General features: G+C 41.6%; 2 protein-coding genes across 2 annotated transcripts in view; one reads left to right on the top strand and one right to left on the bottom strand.

The window, feature by feature from the left end:
- The window catches only part of LOC110533272 (stonustoxin subunit alpha-like), an 83991-nt gene that overhangs the window by 14247 nt on the left and 45081 nt on the right, over positions 1–24663 (bottom strand). The gene's annotated exons all lie outside the window — the stretch shown is intronic.
- On the top strand, positions 3395–13240 carry LOC110533271. The gene is made up of 3 exons (XM_021617355.2): positions 3395–3768; positions 7380–7484; positions 8714–13240. The coding sequence occupies exons 2-3, from the start codon at positions 7391–7393 to the stop codon at positions 12406–12408; spliced, it is 3789 nt and encodes a 1262-aa protein (XP_021473030.2). The 5' UTR covers positions 3395–3768; positions 7380–7390; the 3' UTR covers positions 12409–13240.

Genomic DNA, 24663 nt, shown 5'->3' with positions numbered 1-24663 from the left:
CCTTCTGGATGATAGCGGGGTGAACAGGCAGTGGCTCGGGTGGTTGTTGTCCTTAATGATCTTTATGGCCTTCCTGTGACATCGGGTGGTGTAGGTGTCCTGGAGGGCAGGTAGTTTGCCCCCGGTGATGCGTTGTGCAGACCTCACTACCCTCTGGAGCTCCTTACGGTTGTGGGCGGAGCAGTTGCCGTACCAGGCGGTGATACAGCCCGACAGGATGCTCTCGATTGTGCATCTGTAGAAGTTTGTGAGTGATTTTGGTGACAAGCTGAATTTCTTCAGCCTCCTGAGGTTGAAGAGGCGCTGCTGCGCCTGACAAATTCTGACAAATTCAGTTTGTCAGTGATGTGAACGCAGAGGAACTTAAAACTTACTACCCTCTCCACTACTGTTCCATCGATGTGGATAGGGGGGTGTTCCCTCTGCTGTTTCCTGAAGTCCATAATCATCACCTTAGTTTTGTTGACGTTGAGTGTGAGGTTATTTTCCTGACACCACACTCCGAGGGCCCTCACCTCCTCCCTGTAGGCCGTCTCGTCGTTGTTGGTAATCAAGCCTACCACTGTTGTGTCGTCCGCAAACTTGATGATTGAGTTGGAGGCGTGCGTGGCCACGCAGTTGTGGGTGAACAGGGAGTACAGGAGAGGGCTCAGAACGCACCCAGTGTTGAGGATCAGCGGGGTGGAAATGTTGTTGCCTACCCTCACCACCTGGGGGCGGCCCGTCAGGAAGTCCAGTACCCAGTTGCACAGGGCGGGGTCGAGACCCAGGGTCTCGAGCTTGATGACAAGCTTGGAGGGCACTATGGTGTTAAATGCCGAGCTGTAGTCGATGAACAGCATTCTCACATAGGTATTCCTCTTGTCCAGATGGGTTAGGGCAGTGTGCAGTGTGGTTGAGATTGCGTCGTCTGTGGACCTATTTGGGCGGTAAGCAAATTGGAATGGGTCTAGGGTGTCAGGTAGGGTGGAGGTGATATGGTGACGGAAGTGAGTGCTACGGGGCGGTAGTCGTTTAGCTCAGTTACCTTAGCTTTCTTGGGAACAGGAACAATGGTGGCCCTCTTGAAGCATGTGGGAACAACAGACTCTGATAGGGATTGATTGAATATGTCCGTAAACACAACAGCCAGCTGGTCTGCGCATGCTCTGAGGGCGCGGCTGGGGATGCCGTCTGGGCCTGCAGCCTTGCGAGGGTTGACACGTTTAAATGTTTTCCTCACATCGGCTGCAGTGAAGGAGAGTCCGCATGTTTTAGTTGCGGGTTGTGTCAGTGGCACTATATTGTCCTCAAAGCGGGCAAAAAAGTTATTTAGTCTGCCTGGGAGCAAGACATCCTGGTCTGTGACAGGGCTGGTTTTCTTTTTGTAATCCGTGATTGACTGTAGACCCTGCCACATACCTCGTGTCTGAGCCGTTGAATTGAGATTCTACTTTGTCTCTATACTGACGCTTAGCTTGTTTGATTGCCTTGCGGAGGGAATAGTTACACTGTTTGTATTCGGTCATGTTTCCGGTCACCTTGCCCTGATTAAAAGCAGTGGTTCGGGCTTTCAGTTTCACGCGAATGCTGCCATCAATCCACGGTTTCTGGTTTGGGAATGTTTTAATCGTTGCCATGGGAACGACATCTTCAACGCATGTTCTAATGAACTCGCTCACCGAATCAGCGTATTCATCAATGTTGTTGTCTGACGCAATACGAAACATATCCCAGTCCACGGGGTGGAAGCAGTCTTGGAGTGTGGAATCAGATTGGTCGGACCAGCGTTGAACAGACCTCAGCGCGGGAGCTTCTTGTTTTAGTTTCTGTCTGTAGGCAGGGATCAACAAAATGGAGTCGTGGTCAGCTTTTCCGAAAGGAGAGCGGGGCAGGGCCTTATATGCGTCGCAGAAGTTAGAATAGCAATGATCGAGGGTTTCACCAGCCCTGGTTGCACAATCGATATGCTGATGGAATTTAGGGAGTCTTGTTTTCAGATTAGCCTTGTTAAAATCCCCAGCTACAATGAATATGGCCTCGGGATATGTGGTTTCCAGTTTACACAGAGTCAAATTAAGTTATTTCAGAGCCATCGATGTGTCATTCAAGAGCTGAGGGTTTGGGGCTGAGGGTAAACACATAAAAGACACACCCTCCTCCACTTACCCTCACCTTATGTCCTTGGGGGAATCCCTGCAGCCATCTTTGCTGTCGGTCCAAACAATTAGTCAAACAAGGGAAGTTGGCAACGTTAGCCCCTCAACCCTCGTTTGTGATCGAGTTTGCGAGCGTACAATTCTGTTCACTCCGTGGCCTGAAATGCCCCAGAATTAAATTTGTGATGATTATACATCCCCAAAAAAGCCTGCCAAAGCGGAAAACCAACATCAATATGGAGAGTTCAAGATAAGTAAAAATTCATGTAAATAAGTTAGAAATTGTGCTACTAATGCACATGACAGCACAAGGGCATATCGTAAAAGTAATGTTTTTGTTTGGTTAGCTTTTGGAAACGTTAGCTAGAGGATACAACTTGTCCTGGCATCACTGTTATACATTGTAGTTTTCGATTTACCTGATATCCTCCGACGTCTAGCATTCTATGTCTGCAGATGTGTTGTCTTCAGCCAAGATATGAAATTCAATCAAAATTCACTGTGTCGCATATAAATCACAGACAACAGCTACCGGTGGTTCCATGATGACTGAAAACACAACCGTGGGACGAACACATTTCTGGGCGGGGACAATTTAAAATGTATTTCCTTCTTACCTCGCCCATTGCCCTGCAAGTATCAACTCATCATATGTCATCAGGGCGGCAGGTAGCCTAGCGGTAAGACCATTGGGCCAGTAACCGAACAGTTGCTGGTTTGATTACCCGAGCCGACAAGGTGAAAATCAGTCGATGTGCCCTTGAGCAAGGCACTTAACCCTTATTTGCTCCAGGGGCGCTGTACTACTATGGCTGACCGTGTAAAAACAACCCATTTCTCTACACCCGCAATAGCATATGCTTAACACATGTATGTGACAAATAGATTTGATGTGTCCACTTAATTTGAGGGGAGAGGGTGTTTTTTTACGTGTTTGGGATGCATCCTTTGTATTCGGACTGCAGCTAGATGCTTACATTCAGTCACGTGATTTCCAAGAAGAGTGTCGGGGTGGGTTGGTCACATGTGTTACAAGAAAGAGAGATTTGGTCAAAGACAGTACAGTATGAAGATAAGCTGAAAATGATTATCCAATTCAAATCCCCGATTAGCAAAACTCAGGCGTAGAAGCAAGTCATCGGGTCTACTGGTCATCTTGCGCCGAATTGCGCATGTGCAGGCATTCAAATCAACGTCAGTCTTTCGATATAAACGTGTTTTTGACGAAAATTAAAACGTGTCAGTCTATCACTTTCACGAGGTTGGCGAAATAACATGTTCAACTACTTAAGAAACTAGCTCGAATCTAGGTTTTGCCTTTTGATTTCGAGAAAATTAACAACTGAGGTAGATATTTTCACTTCTCTCATTGATTTCTCAAGCTCCAAACCCCGGCATGTTCTGTTTAGTCTGTTTCACAACCGTTCCTGGAAATCGAGCTATGCTGCGCCTCTGGGTTTAGAAACTCTGTGATTTGGTCTATAAAACAGGTTGTCAGACGCCAGGCTACATCTGGGTAGAGAAACATCCCATACATTCTGAAGTATGTGCTGTATTTGGCTTCTACTCTGAACATCTACTTGTGATTTCTGTCTGGTTGACAGCCATCGGCAAGCTTCGTTGACTTAAGGTAGGCTACTAACCCTTAAATTGTTGCTTAGCAAAACCTTTATATAGCCACATGGCTTCTCTTTGGAGTAAATTGTTGTGAGTCACCTCTGCGTGGTGGATGAACTTGTTCGATCCCGACGCAAAGCCAGTCCTTCCCTGTTATACAAGAACGCTGTTCATTTCAGACTTTTTGAGTTAGTTTGAGTTGGCCTAACAAATGTACAGTATGCATGGCTTTAACTGACGTCCTTTGTAGTGGGCTATTTCATGAATTGATGTGAGGTGCCCGCTCCGCTGCGCAAAACCTATAATTCTATATTTGTATACAGGTAGACCAGAAAAGCCACATCCCAGAAGGGCAGATGAGCAGCAACGCTGACTAGAAGCACCCGCTGCTGTTACTTTACAAATGTTTTGAATTAAAATAAACGTGTATCTACACACTGAAGAAGGCTGTAAAGCCGGAAAATCTGTACACTATCCCTGATGCAGTAAAAATAATTAAACATAAAATGATGAAGTAAGCTTTATGCGGTAATTTACTGAAGCTACCTAAGTAGCTTGATGTACTGAATAATTATTGGGACTTCTAAAGCACTTGAACTCTATCATGTGGTATTTACACCTTCCCCGACATGGAAAGAGATTCAGAGGAAGACAGCATGACTACTACTTTACACTCCAAGCACCATTTCACTTGAACAGACAGATGAGAAAATAGATTTTCACAAACCAACATTTTCTATTTCATTGACACTAACTAGGCAAGTCAATTATGAACAAATGATTTACACATTTTTATTCAGGGTTTCTAGATTAGAAACTGAGGCTGGTGGCAGTTATATTGTAGTAAGTTATTAAAGTAACATGAAAAAGTTAACCTTGTTTGACCATCCTGTTAAGTCATGCTGATGGGTCAGAGTTGAGATGTGTTTTTGATCACTAATGCCTCAATAGCTTCTACTGAGCCTAAGAACACACATTTGTCAAAAACAAATTGTGAAGCAAGTGTAACGGATGTGAAACGGCTAGCTTAGTTAGCGTGGGCGCTAAATAGCGTTTCAATCAGTGACGTCACTTGCTCTGAGACCTTGGCTCTGCAAGGGCCGCGGATTTTGTGGAGCGATGCTTCGAGGGTGACTGTTGATGTGTGCAGAAGGTCCCTAGTTCGCGCCCGGGTATGGGCGAGGGGACCGTCTAAAATTATACTGTTACACAGGAACACATTCAGGAAACGGTACAATATTACTGTAGCATTCACTGTCTGTTTTGGGGTATTTTCATATCTAATCTCTAAGCAAGTCAAACCTACAAGATCAACAAGAGAATGGGTGGAGGAATAAAATAATGTAAATAACGAGTGGATAAGGCAGAGAGAGACCGCGATCAAGCCAGAACTGATAAACAGAAAGCGGAGAAGGAAAAGAGGACCGAAGAGAATGACGGGCAGCTCCTTGCTAAGAACGTGAGAATGGAAACAGAACTAAAGATGGAAGAAAAACGTAGGCAGCGACTGGAGAAGAAAATACTGAAATTAATAGACAGCGAGAGAAAGATGAAAGGATGAGTGAAGCGGAAAAAAGCAAATGTAAAAAGGAGATCAGAAAAATGCAATATGAAAAGACAAGGATTCAGCTGGAAAAAGAAAATGCAAAAGGAGATCAGAAAAATGTATGCAAATATTAAGAGACAGGCATAAAACGTTTAATTTATACACAAAGTGAATTGGACAAAGCACAAAATCATTAAACTTTTAATATCCACAATTGCACTGCCTGTTTTATTTTCCACAAATGATGTGCTTAAAGGGATAGTTCACACAAATGACTTAGTGGTTTAATAACCCTGTTAGTAATCTTTGGTTATGTTTACCTGGCTGCTGTCACCAAATGCTTTTTCAAACAGTTTATTCAGGATTTATTTCCAATCAGTATTTACATTCAACTCTCTTATAGGCCGGCATTCAATGCAAGGCATGTTTTCTATAAACATGTATCCATACCCAGTATGTTAGCCAGTGGCGTCATTAGGTCTGGGCTTCCGGGGCTTCAGCCCTGAATGTTAGTGGTCCAGCCTCTACCATTTTTAAGGTATTTTTTACATTCCAGTCTGGTATGAGTTTCCATAACCACACATCAGTTGTGCTATGCACATTTGAATGACTAAAATAAACAATCACTATATATGCTAGGTAGTAGCAAGAAGCCCCTGATGTGACTCAGTCTGCTGTGATTGGTAGAGATTTAACAACAGTGGACCGCTCCCATCCCTTGTCCCCACCCCTACATCACCGGTTAGTTAATTCCATCACTCAGTAAAATGTCTCAACATAACACAGAAAATGTGGCTGTTCAGAATTTCTTCTGAAAGAGAGTCAAAAAGCGATCAGGTTGAGTAGTGAATGAGGTGGAGAGGTTAGAACAGTAATTTAGAACAGTAATTTAGAATTTAGAAGCTTAGTAAGATACTATATTTACGATAGCACAGCTTCTTCCCTTTGTCCCTCAGTCCTCCCACTCTTTCACTCAAACCCAGACCCTTTTCTTTTGTGTAACCAGCTGTCAAATCTGTTCTGTCCACTAGGGACGTTTTCCGCTATGACGTAATTTGTCATCAAGGTATAATTCATTCTGTGTGATTAGTTAGGTATTTAGTAAATAAATACTTAAACCCAATTTTGTATTGCTGATTCAACTTGTTAGCCAGGGTTCGTGAAGATAACCAAGAATTTACAACTTTCAGATGAGACTGAATTAAGGTGACGATTAATATTGACTGCTATTGATGTACATATTACTAGTTCTTTAAGAGTTTATTCAGAAGATAACAGCTCTATAAATATTATTTCGTGGTGCCCCGACTCTCTAGTTAATTACATTTACATGGTTAGCTCAATCAGGTAATATTAATTACGGAGAAAGGATTTTATAGAATAGCATGTCATATCACTTAATCCGGCAGAGCCAAAGACACGACAGGTGCAAGTTACCTGAAATATCAATGGTCATCTCACAGTGCACCAAATTCATGCATTTAGCGGCTGAATTTTTATTTTTTTGCGAACATTTACTTGCTTTGGGCTAAGGACCCAATACCTTCAAATCCTAGAAACGCCCCATGTTAGTGTGATGTTTTAGTGTGGCTTGTAGTTGTATAATTTGAGATCTTCTATTTAGACGATGATGTACGGTTTTATTTCTCCATTATTTACAAGCGGCTTGAACATAAATATATAAAGCTTTTAAATACATTTTCAAAACGATCCTGTGAATATCATGGACTCAGTCCGAGAGCTGTCTATGAATTTGAGGGTTTCCAGCCTCATCAGAAAGCTAAGGTGTGGCTGCTGTTTTGCTGAACAACAAATGCAGAGGATAGAGAAACTTCTGTATTTTCTATTCACAATTGTAATTTCTTGTTTTTATTTTACAATTGGTGCATTACTTAAGTCAACTCTTAAATCTCATTGCAAATGTTTGCACAACATACTGTATCAGTGATATTTTACACAGAAAATTGCCTGGGCAATGAGCAAAAAAACAACGATTTTATGTTTGACGGCCAAATTATCTGTTGAAAGGTTGTAATACCGGGGCTGCTGAAGTAACCCCAGTTCTGATATGTTTTCAGAACACTGAGTCATGTCTGACTTGGAGACCATCGAGCTAGCCGTTCTGGGCCGACCCTTCCAGCTGGGGATGCTATATGACTGTCGTAGAGATGTCCTCATTCCAGGTACAAGAAACTATTCCTCTTTGGTTTGGAGGTAATCAGTAGGCATCATCTTAAATTCATTGACAGTGTTTCCACCATTGAGTTGGATAGAGGGCACGCTGATCCAGCACGGGGAACACCATTGAGGGCTTTCACCATTTTAAAGTAGTTTCTATGGGTTTAGGAACAATCAACAGGAGGGGTCAGCCAATGAATTGCACTTCTGAACAGACAATCTATAACTGCAGATGTCAGTAAATCACCAACCTTGGCTTTATACTTGTTCAGACTATACACACTCCACACAGTAGGTGGTGGTCTGCACCTTTACAGTTTATTTACTAACTGCTAATACACTCATAGCAGTTGAAGACATTGGAGCCATAATTGTGAACAGAAGCAACCATTTACATTGAAACAGTTTCTCCAGCTCAAAATGCGTCTCAGCTAATTAAAATAGTTGATTTACTTGCACGTGACAGAATGCTAAATTGTAGCTGGTCCCATCAGATAGCATGGCATAAGTTAGCCCTATGCTAACATCACCAGGTGGCAGGGATTTATATTCTGTCCGATCCATCTTGAGGACCCATATTGAATTATGTAATCCTTCCTTAACCCAAAGGAAGTATCTCCCAGTTGACTACTTCAAATGGTGAAAGTCCTAAATGGAGCTGCCCATGCTAAAACAGGCTTTTGGGCACTAAATGAGGCTGTCACTGAATCTGCCATTGCAGAAAGAGATTAGCTTTCTGATACATCTCTATGGTTACCACAGAGTAAGAAAAGCTACAGGATGCACTTGGGACAAAAGAGTGATGTTTGCAGGTTGTTTTTGAAGTGTTCATATAGTAGTAATGCTGTCAATGGCAAAGATGGCACTTTTTTAATGATTGTATGTGGCACCATTTGTCCCTGTAGGGGAACATTCTAGATAGAACTCTTTCTGATTCCAAATAGCACCCTTTATTTGGAACAAAGGTTCTATTTGACCTGAAAGAAGCTCCAGATAGAACCCCTTTCCAGACTGGTTCAAATGGTGCTACAGAGCATTCTTTACTTCTGAGGGTAGGAGGTGTAGGTTTTCTAACTATGGGTTGACACCTAGAATATTTACTTTGAGTTAAATATTTACCTTCAATTAGTTATTTGAATGAAACCATGTTTACATATAGAAATATTCACACATGTACACGTTGGAGTATAAATTTCACAATAAATGTTCTTTGGTCATTCTCTTTAAACTGCAGGTATCACTCTCTGGGATTCTGAGAAGCTGAAGAAACACATCAACGTCCGTCCACAACCGAACACCGACTTCAAAATCATTGCTTCAGACTCAAGTGAAGCCAAGTCAGAAGCTTTGAATGTGTCTGCATCTCTTGAGGCTAGTTTTCTTGGTGGCTTAGTCAGTGTGAAGGGTTCTGCTGAATTCCTACATGACAAAAAGACCTCAAAGCGTCAGTCTAGGGTTTCTCTGCAGTACCGTACCACCACTCGCTTCGAGCAGTTGACCATGGACCACCTGGGGGCAGGAAATGTGAAACACTGTAATGTCTACCAAGAGGGCTCTTCAACCCATGTGGTGACTGCCCTGCACTACGGAGCCTCGGCCTTCTTCGTTTTTGACCAAGAGGTTTCCTCAGGAGAAAACCACCAGGACATCCAGGGAAACCTGCAGGCTACAATAAAAAAGATTCCTCTCATATCAATAGAAGGGCAGGGAAATTTGGAGATGAGTGACGAAGAGAAGAGAGAGGCCAATAAATTCAACTGCACCTTCCATGGTGATTTTGCACTAGAAAACAACCCTGTCACATTTGAAGATGCCATCAAGGTGTATGCTGGCCTGCCACGTCTGCTAGGGGAGAACGGAGAACATGCTGTGCCCATGACTGTCTGGCTCTATCCTCTCAAGAACCTGGACTCTGCAGCTGCCCAGCTAGTCAGGCAGATCAGTGTTAGCCAGGTGCGTCGCGCACAGCGACTCTTAGACGGACTGGACAATACTGATGTACAATGCCAGGACATGATGAAAGAAGAAATGGCTATCAAGTTCCCTGAATTCAAAGCCAAGCTCAACAAGTTCAGGGACTTGTGCTCAGAGTACAAGCAGGTGTTCCAGAAAGGTCTCTGCAAGGTTCTTCCCAACATAAGAGGAGGAGGAATGGAGGAGGAAGAGCTGATCAAAATGCTCAACAGCAAAGAACGTTCTCCATTCCAGAATGACCTCATGATCACATACCTGGACGACAGAGAGAGAGAGATGAATGTTGTCAGCTCTTACCTTGACATAATGAAAGAGGTACAAGTTGTGTACTCAAGCAGTGAATTGGATGGATTAGTGCTTGATAAAGCTAATGATTATGTAGTGTGTTTTGCATTATCCTTTTTGAAGGAGAAAGAAGAGTATGTGGTAGTCCTGGAGAACTTCTTGCTGGAAGAATCTAAGAGTGATTTTTCACTGATACCTTACAACCCCAACGCAGCCGGGAAGACTGCGGCAGAAAAGTGGTTTCGCTCGGGGGAGGTAACGACCCTAACCAGGCAAACCATAAATCTGTTCCTAGACTTCAAAGAGTCTAACAAAGACAGAGAAAATCTTGCATTCTGTATTGCATCAATTCCAAACAAATTCCTCACCGCTTCCTCCATCCATGTCTATGAAAGAGGGACACTTTTGAGTCCACAGTTTGAGCTGCCATCAAAGCCAGGTGTTCTCACCATCAAGAGTCTGGAGCATGACTGTGTACACTTGCAAGTCAACCCTCCCAACCTTGGTGTTACCTCTGTGGAGTCGTACCAGGTTTTGTACCAGGCTGAGCAGGCTGACTCTGAGTGGACCGAGGTCAAATCTGATGCTACAACTAACCAGGTCACCATCAGTCGTTTGGACCCATACAAAAAGTACTGCTTTAGCTGCAAGGCGGTGTGTAGACCTGGTGTGAGCCTCTCCAGTGACTGGACAGAATACGTCAGGACCCGCCCATGTAGCCCCCCTGGACCACCCGCAGAGAAGAGGATAGAATCGGGAAGTATCAGAGTGAACTGGGACATTCCTACCAAGGCGGGAGATGATGTTGAAGTCATTGGTTATGTGGTAGAATACAGAAAGAGTGTAAAGGCTATAGACAATCAGATGTGGCACACCATCAAAACCACCACTAGAGAGAGTACACTGGAAGGACTAGAGGCTGACACTGCATACAGCATCAGAGTCTCTGCTAACTGTGGCAAAGCAGGGAATAGTCTACCCAGTCCTGAGACTGTGCTGACTACCCTTAGGGTCTCTGATGCCCAACCGAAGACAAGCAAATCAACAGGAGCAAAAAGTCAGGAATTCCTCACAAAATCCCAGAAGGTGGAAAAGGGCAAACCCTCAATCCATTGGCTGAATCTGGAACAGAAGTTGAGTGTAAGTGACAGTTTTGACCAGTACACATTTGGGAGGAAAGTTGAGCAAGGGAATAACAAGGTGATATTGCTTCTGGGGGCCACAGGTGCAGGAAAAACAACTCTGGTCAATGCCATGATAAATTACATCCTCGGGGTAAAGTGGGAAGACTGTTACCGCTTTAAGCTCATCCATGAGGTGACCAACAGGTCCCAGGCTGAGAGCCAGACTGTGGTTGTGACATCATACGAGCTCTACAACCAGCCAGGCTTTCAGATTCCTTATTCTCTGACTGTCATTGACACACCAGGGTTCGGAGACACCAGAGGAATGGCTCATGATAAATTGCTCATCCAGATGTTGAAGGATTTCTTGTGTAACCCTTTAGGGATTGATCACATTGATGCTGTCTGCTTGGTAGTGCAGGCACCACTTGTTCGTCTCAGTCCTTCCCAGAGATACATCTTTGATTCCATCCTGTCCATCTTTGGAAAGGATGTTGCTGAAAACATCCTGATGCTTGTGACATTTGTTGATGGGAAGCACATACCGGTGCTAGAGGCCATCAACGCTATAAATCTGCCCTGTAAGAAAGACAAGAAGGGGCTACCAACCCATTTCAAGTTCAACAGTTCATTTCTGTTCTCAAAGGAGGCGGAGAGCAGCTCTGAAGAGGATGATTCTGATGATGATCATAAGGCCCAGTGTCCAGAGCAATGGAGGTCAACTTTCAAGGAGATGAAGAAATTTTTCCAAGCACTGGAAAGCATTGAGAGTAAAGATCTGACCCTGACAAAGAAAGTTCTGGAAGAACGTGAGCTTCTGGAGAAGACCATTACACGTCTGACCCCTCAGATCACAGCAGGTCTGTCAAAGCTAAGTGTGATCAAAAGCTTCAAACAGTGTCTGGAGAACGAGGATGAGAACATGAAACAGAACCAACATTTTGAGACTGAGGTAAATGTGCTGCAGGTGAAGAGAAGCAAATTAGCCCAGGACTTTGCGACAAACTGCAAGATATGCAATTTCACATGTCACACCTGCTGTTTCCTTCCAATGGAGGATGACATTAAAAGTTGTGCTGTGATGGATGATGATGGCAACTGTACCATATGTCCAGAAAAATGCTCTTCCAATGACCACGACAGGGAACAAGTCTTGTTGACATATGAAACAAAGACTGAGAAAAAGACTATCCAACAACTGAAGGACAACTTCATGAAGGCTTGGGGCAAATCTATGGAAACCAAGGAGATTCTGGATAAGCTTGAGGATGAGTTTCATATGATCGAGGACGCACTGATGAATTTGATCAAGAAGTCTTCTGACTGTCTCAAGAGACTTAATGATGTTGCCCTGAAGCCAAGCTCTCTCTCCACTATGGAGTATATTGACATACTCATTCGCACAGAGGGGGACGAACGCAAGCCAGGCTTCGAGGATCGGATCGTAGAGTTGAAGAAAATGAAGGGAGAGTTTACGATTCTGGATAAGATTAAAAAAGGAGAAGATGTACTCCCAAATGAGCGAAAATTCCTGAAGGAAAAATAGGATGGATGGCAGGGGGGTTCCAACATAAGTCAGTCATGGAATGTTGTCCTGCTAACATTATCTGGAAATAAAAAATGTTGTCTCCATTTGAACATTAAGCTTCCCAATGTTGGGAACGTTTGTGTTTACTGATTAGAGCCAACTGAGATGTGTGGTTCATTGGCTTTGTATTACAACTCTTAGCCTTGTGTAAAGCCTTATGTTGTCCACCCCAAGGTAACTGAACAAAAATGAGGTCCTAGATTAAATCAGAACTCTATAGAAAATCATTGTCTTTGTTCATGCAATGTGAGAGGTGTAACTGCATCAACTCTCTGAGTGGCTGTTCTTGTGGTCATTGTCACAAAGCCACACCCATCCTACTGGTGTTAGAAGTTCAGAAGGAGAAAATGTAGACTATATAGAAATAATGACACATTGAACATCATTAAATGAAAGAATAAGGATGGATATCATCCTAATGGAGGTGTACTGTGTATTACAACACACATTCCTATGTTCAACCTTGTCAGCCGGTTTCATGAGATTTCTACTAATGAGATCAGTATAACGACGGGAAACGCTTGTTGATTTTACAGCTACAACACAGTAACACCTCTGACATTGCCTAAGGGTCATTCTATAAACTAGAGTACCAGTGAGGATTTCCTGCGGTGGACAACTCACAGATACAGCTGTTGATGATAAGTATTTGATATAAGAAACATTCAATAAAATTCACAAGTTAATTTAACCAACTCTGTTTAACCCTTTTTCATGGTTGGTGTCTTGACAAATTTGTTCAATATCATGTGACATAAAACATCACATTTCTTACCTTGCATTCATGGCCGTGTTTGTTGTTCTATCATATATTAAGCATTTATCAGTTAAATGAGACATTGAACTTGATCCCGGTAAGAATCCTGGATGTTGCTCGGACATTTCTTTTGTATGGAGAGTTTGGAAATGCACTGTGACTAGGCTTACTTAACATTTAGCGTTTCCTTATGTTACGGTGTGAATATAGTTTTCATGGGCACACAAATCCAAACTGTATTGGATTACAAAATCAAATGTGTCTAACTGATATAGTCTTAACCTGATACTTAAAACCAGAATTGATGGTCTTTAACCTGATGAAGTCCATCGTGCCGTGGTCCATATTAGATCTAACATCCCTAGCAGCTGATTGGTGTTGATCATCTGTCTGCTTGATTTACAGCAGGGTCACGTTAGATTGGACAGAGAACGAGTCAAGGTAATGAGTTAAAGTTGTATTGGACAGAGTCGACTGTGTGAAATTGTGTAGCATAGACTATAGCGTATAGAAGCATGGCCTTAACTACATATGAGGACACAGAGGTCTGTGGATTTTTTGGTCAATTATTTTTTTTTTTTTCAAGACAAGATAATAAAATAGTGAAGGTTCGCTCCTCGTTTATTTGATTTGAATCTGAAATCAAACAATTCATAAACTGTTTTTTTGTCTAAAGTTAACATTAAATAATAATTATTGTGTTTTTGTAATTATCGGTTCTAGTTCAGCCCGTGAACAGGGCCGGATTAAGAAATCATAGGCCCAGGGTTTAACATTTTTTTTTAAATAATAATGCACACTGACTCACCTAATGGTGGAGATGAAGCCATAGACTACCCACAGTGATGGCCATTGTGCTTGCTGTGGCAATAGTCCATCTCAAGATGAGCGACTTTGAAAAACAGTGCTGCTGTTAGCTAGAAATTTGGAGTAGATTTCTTTTACATTTTTTGTATTGTTTTAACATATAGATTAGTCTTCTCTTTTCAGCGGTAGACATTTGCTTTCCAAACTACATTTTGTCAGGATTGTATTTTGAAATCTGCAAAAGGCAAACAGACAGTTGCAACCAGCCATAGAAATATACTGAACCAAAATATAAACGCAACATGCAACAATTTCAGACTTTACTGAGTTACAGTTCATATAAGGAAATCAGACAACTGAAATAAATAAAATAGGCTCTAATCTATGGATTTCACATGACTGGGGATACAGATATGCACATTCAAAACAACAAAAAATGGGTGTGGATCAGAGAACCAGTTTCCTTATGCAGCACGGCACAACTTCTTCCCATTCAGTGGATCAAGCTGTTGATTGTGGCTTTGAGGCTATATTGTGTTTGTTTACATTTCCAATGTTTACAAATATTGGAGTAAAACAAGCTTATATTTTGGGTTCTGTTCGGGTACGAATGAAGCATTTATAAGTTACATTCTTCTAGAATCTATGGTTACATATCATTAGGTACAAAAATGGATGTAGCAACTGCTGATTGTAAGGTAAGCTATAAGGTAAGCTACTGTTGCTTTGATATTGTACATGAGGCCAAGACTTGCAATCACAATCCTCTCATGTGAATCCTCTTCTTGTTTCATTGGAACTTGTAAAAACACCTTAATAACCCTGTAATTTACTATGTCTTTTTTAATCCTGTTTCTATGATCGATTTCCACTACCATGTAACCCAGTTCACTTTGGATAAAGACATCTGCTAATTGGCAAATATTATTAAAGTCTCCTTTGACTCTGGTTTCCCCGTGTAGTTACCTTTCCTTTCCAATAGATGGCAGTCAAAGCTAGTTGAAGTCACTATAGCAACAGGGACAGGGGGTTAGTACGTGTTGAGAGTAGTTTTATTTTGGTACCCTTGAACCTGTTTATTATTGTGGACAAGCTAACGAATACTATTTTTACACAGACATTAGGCCCATGTCTTGAAAATAATACAGCAGGCTAGATTTAATAAATTAACTGGTTTTATTCCAGCTCAAAGTCAATGTAAATGCCACTTGCTTCTAGGTATGTTCTCCTTATGGAAGAAACGACACACGCAGGGACGACACGCCGTACTCCTCGTCCAATTCTCCCTTGTGCCCATAGCAGGGTGAACTAGCGATAACCAGCCTGTATGCTCGGCAAACAAAATCATAAGAAAAATAAGTCTGATAACGAAACTAAATCTTATTGTATTCATGTTGAGCACGCCCCATCATGGGTTAGAATGAGATTTAATGAATCATGATGCTGTCTGCGATTCCAACTTCGGCATCTAATCAAGAGGCCAATGCGTTACCATCGCGTCAAACTGAGCTTATGATAATTATCGTCATAGGTTAATGATTCTATATATATTGAGCACACACCCACTAATGATTTTAGCTTTAAACAATTCATAATCAACCAACATTTCAGCTATTATTTAACTGGCATACCTGCTGCTGGCTGGTCGAGTAACTTCTTCTGCCAGGAAGTCCTTCATAAGTATTAGTCCAATACTGTGCCATCCAGACAGATTGACAGGAACCTCTGACTGGATGTAAAACAGCCACCATCGACTGGGATATTGTACTGTATCGCCACCATCTCTCTACAACTCACAAACTCATACTCCCTATCCATTATCTGTCAGTATCCGCACTCACACCAGGTTGTGTCACCGCTACTCCGACCCTCTAGCTGAGGTGTTTCAGGCGGCATATCTGTGTTGTTACTGCTACGAGATCAAACTCTGATCTGGGGCAACGATCGCCTCAAACATGAACGGCTTCAGTAGGTTTATTTGCTCCCTAACTAAAGTTATTTCATCCCCTGCCATAAACTCATTCTCATACTTGGAGCTACTCTCCTGCCAGTGATGCAACAATGGCAATTTGGCGATTTACAGTTACAGTTAGCTGGGGTTCTAAATCCTAGTGTTCCCTTGTAATGCGCCTGACATTATATTGTGTAATCGGACCATTCTATTTCAGACTCCAGTGCAGGAGAAGCAATGCTTTTTTTTATGACAAAATCAAACAGGTCTGAGCTGTGCTTCGGGCTGCAGCTCACACAGAGACAGCACATGGACAGAACAGTGACACGTCAACAGTAAAAGTGCGTGTAAATCACAGGGGAACAAAGCCAGGACAAATAGCCATATTACAATTGCGTTGTTTAGGCTACTCTATAACCCATTAGAAATGCATTAATTCACTGTGATATATAAGGCCAAAAAGCCGTGCATCGTTTCACAGAAACAGTTCCATAAGTCAACAGTCACAGTCACACAGTGGCGGGATAAATCCAACCACACATAGACCTAACTACTGATTAAGGACCACGGACAATTACTGCGAGTCAGCGGAAAGAAAAGAGTCGCGGCACTCCGGCTATTTCAACACAATGCTGAAAGAGAGCACCGACAGGAACAGCAGTCACACACAGCTTCAAATGTTAAAGAATAAGCAGTCCATTTCATTAGCAAATAATAAACCAGTAGACCCCAATCATAACAATACACTAACACAACCATTAAGCAATTCCAACACGAAGTAACAAAAGCATGGATTCATTTTTCTGCGTTATTTTTGGACAGAAAGTTTCTGATTTTTGCAATGTCCTTTGTCTTGATCACATTGAGGGAGTGTTTGTTGTCCTGGCACCACACGCCCATTCTCTGACCTCCTCCCTGTAGGCTGTCTCATCTTTGTCGGTGATCAGGCCTACCGCTGTTGTGTCATCGGCAAACTTAATGATGGTGTTGGAGTCGTGCCTGGCCGTGCAGGTATGAGTGAACAGGGAGTACAGGAGAGGACTTAACACGCACCCCTGAGGGGCCCCTGTGTTGAGGATCAGCGTGGCGGGTGTGTTGCTACCTACCCTTACCACCTGGGGGCAGCCTGTCAGGAAGTCCAGGATCTAGTTGCAGAGGGAGGTGATTAGTCCCAGGGTCCTTTGCTTATTGATGAGCTTTGAGGGCACTATGTTGTTGAACGCTGGGCTGTAGTCAATGAATAGCATTCTCACACAGGTGTTTATTTTGTCCTGGTGGGAAAGGACAGTGTGGAGTGCAATAGAGATTGCACTATCTGGTGATCTGTTCACACACTTATCAAGAACATTTCTACTGCCTCTGATCTGGCGGACTCACCAAACACAAATGCTTCATTTGTAAATGATGTCTGAGTGTTGGAGTGTGCCCTTGGCTATTCAGACATTTTTTTTAAATCAAGAAAATTGTGCCATCTGGTTTGCTTAATATAAGGAATATGAAAATATTTATACTTTTGATACTTAAGTATCAAAGGTAAATGTAGTTGCTAAAATATACTTAAGTATATTTCAAACCAAATACTTTGACTTTAACTCAAGTAATATTTAACCACGTGACTTTCCCTTCTACTCGAGTAATTTTGTATTAAGGTATCTTTTACCCAAGTATGACAATTGGGTACTTTTTCCACCACTGCGATTATCCTTTTGTAAGAGAAATTACAAGATTATGTTATAAATACTGTTATTGCATTTAATGATTGTTTTATGCAACAGAAGAGGGTTCTTAGAACACTGTCATCTGTGTGTGTTCTATTGAGAAGGGCTTCTGGGGGCTTAATGCTAACAGAAGATTTATGATGCCTTGGGTGATAAATCTTAACAAGACCGCATTCCATAGCATGAGTTGACGTTTTTATTCTGAGGTACCAGGGTCGAGATGGTTGCAGTTTGAAACCAGGCTAGACCCTGGTTTCTACACATTATGAGAACAGTCTTTTACACCAGATACTGTCCCCGGTGAATTATTAGTGTCTTTCATACGATTCCTAACCTTGTGACCCATTCCATACATCTGTTGTTTGTCATGAACATTCAGGAGGGTGTATCTTTGGTTTTTAACATGTTTACTAAACTGCCTGCAACCTCTATGACCTTTCCTCCACCAGTGTAGTAGGCCCTAGTTATCATGTTAGCCTCTTGCTCTTGTTCCCATAGAAACCCTGTTGTACACTTATTCGCTACCACATTAATTTCCTCCCTAAGTTGCAGCGATGAATCTGCTGACCCTGTCTTATTCGGACATGTATGGTCAAACAAGTCACCACTATTTTCCAATTCTAGTCTTTCTAACCATTTATTTAGCTCTTCTCATCCTTTAATTACCTGTCCTCCTAAACCTGAGCACTCACCTTGTCACGTCTTCTCCTGGTCCTGCTCCACCTCTGCGGCACTCGACGTTGCCGGTTTACTAATCACTGGCTCTGACAACCATCATTATGCACACCAGGCAACATCGTTATGCGCACCTGTGCCTCATTATGAGATACACCTGGACTCCATCAACTTCACTGATTATCTCCTTTGTATCTGTCACTCCCTTAGAATCAATACTGCCTGGGGAATGGAACTATGTTTCATGTCCAGACCCTACTCTCGCTTTGTCTTGTATAGCTCCATGTTCATTGCACTATTAAACTCACCAGCTGTACTCGACTCATAGCGTCTGATACATCACATTATATACCTATTTTAGTTGTGCGTTCCTCCTTTAGTAAATCGTTTCTACGGTTTTGTTTAGCGTACACATATAATTTCCTTGCGCAATATTTGTATATTTTATCCCTGTTTTAATGCCCCACACAAAACAAGCAGGACCCTACAGCAAAAGCAAACGAAAGCAAAAAACTTTTAACTACTCATCCAATCCTTTTGCGTCAGCGTCCGACCTCTGCTCTCCCCATTCAAATGTTTTCTTTTTGTAAGGATTCCAGGGATCCCTTATCCCAACTTTATTTTTGGCACCTCTAGGTCACTGAACGCATCTACCAGGATTCCTTTAAGCCCTTCACTGGTAGCCTGGTGTGTTGGCCTAGTCACAGTGAAGCCTGTGCATGCGTCAAATCACAATTTTAAAAAACGTATTAACCTAAGTGTACATGCAGAGACTTCCCCATAGGACCGTACTCTTTGTTAATAATCCTGGAGACCACATTACTCCTGACAAACGTCACACTAGAACTCATTACGTACCCAATGTAATGAAAATAAGTAGTGTTCCCCTGATGCATGGCTCATCACATTGGCTTCTATGTGACTTGTCTCCTTTTTGTACCTCAACAGCTGGGTCAACACTCCCTCTGCACATACACTGGAGCGGCAGAAAGCCTAGAGGTTAGAGCGTTGGCCCAGTAACCGAAAGATTGCTAGATTGAATCCCCGAGCTGACAGGGCAAAAATGTGTAGTTCTGAACAAGGCAGTTATACCCACTGTTCCTAGGCTACCATTGTCAATAAGAATTTGTTCTTAACTGGCTTGCCACGTTAAATAAAGGTAAAATAAACATTCTTGAGGTACAAGTCTTTTTCCTCTGGGATCTATTTATCCACCACCTCCCATCATTAAACAAACTTCCCCCTTGCCATCTCTTGGTCCTCTGTCCATGTGCCCTTTTGGTGGGCCTTAACATGCACTATTATATAATCCCCCGATTTTAGTATACCTGCTATTTTTTTCCCATGTGGCCCTAGTAATTCCTCTATTCATCCCCTACAATGGAATATCTTCAAATACTATTTCCTGTACATATTTAGAATCCGTCACTATTTTCTGTACATCTTTTTCACGCCCTGACCTCAGAGATCCTTTTTGTGTCTCTATTTTGGTTTGGTCAGGGCGTGAGTTGGGGTGGGTATTCTATTTTCTGTGTTGTGTATTTCTTTGTGTTTGGCCGGGTGTGGTTCTCAATCAGAGGCAGCTGTCTATCGTTGTCTCTGATTGAGAACCATACTTAGGTATCCCTTTTTTCCACCTGTGTTTGTGGGAAGTTGACTTTGTTTAGGGCACAAAGCCTTTGAGCTTCACGGTTTGGTTTTGTAGTGTTTATTGTTTTTTGTTCGGCGTCATTTTGATAGAATAAATAAAATGTACGCTCACCACGCTGCACCTTGGTCCTCTCCTTTCAACAGCGGTGACAATCTTGTTGCTTCTAACAGGGCCTCTACTTCTCCTACTTGTGCTGAGCCTCTGGCTCTGCTAATGTCTCCGCTCTTTCCTTTAATTATGTAACCCCATCCAGCGTTTATCTTATTTCCATCAGTACAGTGCATTTGGAAAGTATTCAGACCCCTTGACTTTTTCCACATTTTGTTACCTTACAGCCTTTTTCAATTTTTTAAATTATTTTTTTAAATGTACCTAATATACACACAATACCCCATAACGACAAAGCAAAAAGTTATTTTTATTTATTAAAAAACAGAAATACCTTATTTACGTAAGAAATTCAGACCATTTGCTATGAGACTCGAAATTGAGCTCAGGTTTACCCTGTTTCCATTTATCATCTTTGGGATGTTTCTACAACTTGATTGGTTTTATTTAATTTAATCAATTTTAGAATAAGGCTGTAACATAACAAAATGTGGAAAAAGTCAAGGGGTCTGAATACTTTCTGAATGCACTGTGTGTAATGAGACATATTTATTCTCTTTAGAGTGGTTTATTGACATTTTAGAGGTGATAAGTTGGACAAATCGGGTGAAAACAGCAGAAAACGTACTTCTCTTCAGGACATGAAGCCATTTCTTCAAAAGTTGTGGGTCCTTGGGTAGGCCGATGTTAGCTTCCAATTGTTGTTGGAGCCAATTCGTACAGCGCTATTCAGTTTGTGTTTGAATTACTACTTGTTGTCATCTTCGTTGTCTTCACCTAACATCACGCTCTTCAATTCACTCTCCGCGCGACAACTCAATACCACAGCTGATTCCTGCCAGTGACTCCCTGGAGTCAGTTGTTACTATGGCAATTAAAATGGTGCTGACTGTAGCTCAAATAAATCTTGTTGACGATCAAAATACTAAATATAGAGATGTTTTTATGTTAAATACAGTGCCTTGCGAAAGTATTCGGCCCCCTTGAACTTTGCGACCTTTTGCCACATTTCAGGCTTCAAACATAAAGATTTAAAACTGTATTTTTTTGTGAAGAATCAACAACAAGTGGGACACAATCATGAAGTGGAACGACATTTATTGGATATTTCAAACTTTTTTAACAAATCAAAAACTGAAAACTTTACTTTCAGTGCAGCAAACTCTCTCCAGAAGTTCAGTGAGGATCTCTGAATGATCCAATGTGGACCTAAATGACTAATGATGATAAATACAATCCACCTGTGTGTAATCAAGTCTCTGTATAAATGCACCTGCACTGTGATAGTCTCAGAGGTCCGTTAAAAGCGCAGAGAGCATCATGAAGAACAAGGAACACACCAGGCAGGTCCGAGATACTGTTGTGAAGAAGTTTAAAGCCGGATTTGGATACAAAAAGATTTCCCAAGCTTTAAACATCCCAAGGAGCACTGTGCAAGCGATAATATTGAAATGGAAGGAGTATCAGACCACTGCAAATCTACCAAGACCTGGCCGTCCCTCTAAACTTTCAGCTCATACAAGGAGAAGACTGATCAGAGATGCAGCCAAGAGGCCCATGATCACTATGGATGAACTGCAGAGATCTACAGCTGAGGTGGGAGACTCTGTCCATAGGACAACAATCAGTTGTATATTGCACAAATCTGGCCTTTATGGAAGAGTGGCAAGAAGAAAGCCATTTCTTAAAGATATCCATAAAAAGTGTTGTTTAAAGTTTGCCACAAGCCACTTGGGAGACACACCAAACATGTGGAAGAAGGTGCTCTGGTCAGATGAAACCAAAATTGAACTTTTTGGCAACAATGCAAAACGTTATGTTTGGCGTAAAAGCAACACAGCTGAACACACCATCCCCACTGTCAAACATAGTGGTGGCAGCATCATGGTTTGGGCCTGCTTTTCTTCAGCAGGGACAGGGAAGATGGTTAAAATGGATGGGAAGATGGATGGAGCCAAATACAGGACCATTCTGGAAGAAAACCTGATGGAGTCTGCAAAAGACCTGAGACTGGGACGGAGATTTGTCTTCCAACAAGACAATGATCCAAAACATAAAGCAAAATCTACAATGGAATGGTTCAAAAATAAACATATCCAGGTGTTAGAATGGCCAAGTCAAAGTCCAGACCTGAATCCAATCGAGAATCTGTGGAAAGAACTGAAAACTGCTGTTCACAAATGCTCTCCATCCAACCTCACTGAGCTCGAGCTGTTTTGCAAGTAGGAATGGGAAAAAATGTCAGTCTCTCGATGTGCAAAACTGATAGAGACATACCCCAAGCGACTTACAGCTGTAATCGCAGCAAAAGGTGGCGCTACAAAGTATTAACTTAAGGGGGCTGAATAATTTTGCACGCCCAATTTTTCAGTTTTTGATTTGTTTAAAAAGTGTTAAATATCCAATAAATGTCGTTCCACTTCATGATTGTGTCCCACTTGTTGTTGATTCTTCACAAAAAAATACAGTTTTATATCTTTATGTTTGAAGCCTGAAATGTGGCAAAAGGTCGCAAAGTTCAAGGGGGCCGAATACTTTCGCAAGGCACTGTACATCTTGGTAGAGACACATATACGTATGTTGTATACCTGGCTCCTATTTCGAACATCTACTTGTAATTTTGTCTGGTTGACATCCATTAAACTTCGTTGACTTAAGGTAGGCTACTAACCCTTATTTCATTTCAACGGTAGACCCAAATGGTTGCTTAGCAAAACCTTTACTGGGCAATCATTAAAGCTACAATCCGTATTTGGTGAAACTGGCACGTCCGTTTGGGATATTACAACAACGAATAAGTTACTTTAAACAAAGAACACTTTTTCCCCATCGGATATCAATGCAACAACAAAAAATACCAGAAACGGACGCTCCTCTCCTCCGTTGCATCACTGAAACAATATCAAAGGCCTGTTTCACCAAATGTAGATTCTAACTTGAATTGATCTTTGAGAAATAACATTGTCAGTTCTCCAGTTATTGTGGTCCACAGCTGAGGGATGGGGCTTGGGAAATGTAATCTCTCTCAAATTCTAAAGTGCTCTAGATGCCAGGACTGACAGTCCATGATATCTGCATTATAGTTTTAACCATCTTTTGAATCTATACATTGCTTTATAACATTTACAAACAAATAAACATTTATTTTGCTTATTTTGAAAGCAGTAATGGCATCAAGTCTGTTGTTAATCAACATTCTGCCTTCCAGAAGCCACCTTTATTCACATATAAACGATCAATAAATCTATCAAACATTAGTTCAATCCGATGTGGTCAGAGAGAGAAAAGAGACATTCATTAAAGGATGATTCCCCTGTAGATCTTGTACCTCTTGTAGCGCCATAAGGAAACGTTCTAACGTTGTATGCCCTCAGACTTCTAGGACCTATGAGATAAAGTCATGTATAACTTCCACAACTAAATGAGTTATTTATATGTTAGTGTTCTTGTAATGAGAAATAGTTTGGCAAAACATCGCGCGCCTTGAAAGTACGTATTGGAGAACATAAATCCACTATTAGACGTCAAGATATCACCTCGCTAGTTGAGAGACACTTTATAGAACAATCATTCTATTAATGAATTGCGTTGCGTCGGGATCAAAAACGTTCATCCACCAAGTATAGGTGACCATGACGATAAATTACTACAATGAGAAGCCACGTGGATAAATAAATGACATTATGTATCTCCACACGGTTTAAATGAAGACTTAGATTTCCCCACATTTAGACTGCTATACAAGAACACTGTCCATATCAGACTTAGCATATAATTTGAGTTGCCCAACATATTTCTTAACGGCTTTGCATAATGTCCTTTGTGGTGGGCTTTTTTTCATGAATTGACATGAGTGGGGCGATTTGATTTGTGAATTGCCCATCAGGCCAGCCCCCATACCCTATAATTCTGTATTTCTTTGTGATTGTAACTTGTTTTCAGGTAGACCACAGAAGCCACATCCCTGATTGGCAGATGAGTGGCAACCCTGATTAGAAGCACCTGCTGCTCATCGGTTCTTTACAAATGTTGTTTTGAATTAGAATAAAGTTGTACCTAAACACCGAAGAAGGCTGTAAAAGCTGAAACATTTGTGTATGCTATCCCTGATGCAGTGAACATAATTAAACAAATTGAGTGATCTTTATGTTATAATTTACTGACGCATTATTGCGACTTCAAAAGCACTTGAACTCAATCACGTCGTATTATTATCCACAACTTGGAAAGAGATTCAGAGGAAGACAACATTACTACTTTACACTCCCAGCATCATTTCACTTGAACAGACAGATGAGGAAATAGATTGTCACCATAATTTTTTTCTTCTACAAACTTTATTTAACTTGGAAAATCAATTAAGAATACATTATTTACAAATGTTTATTTACAGTGTTTCTAGAGTAGAAACAGAGGCTGGTGGCAGTTATATTGTCTCAAGGTATTTCAAGAAATTACAAAATTAGCCTTGTTTGACCATCCTGTTTAGTCATGCTGGTGGGTCAGTGTTGAGATGCATGTTTGATCACAAATACCTTTAGGCTTC

The sequence above is a fragment of the Oncorhynchus mykiss genome, chromosome 10, assembly GCF_013265735.2.
Source record: "Oncorhynchus mykiss isolate Arlee chromosome 10, USDA_OmykA_1.1, whole genome shotgun sequence".
Taxonomy (NCBI): domain Eukaryota; kingdom Metazoa; phylum Chordata; class Actinopteri; order Salmoniformes; family Salmonidae; genus Oncorhynchus; species Oncorhynchus mykiss.
The sequence above is the reverse complement of the archived record's forward strand: the minus strand, read 5'-3'. Positions and strand labels throughout refer to the sequence as shown.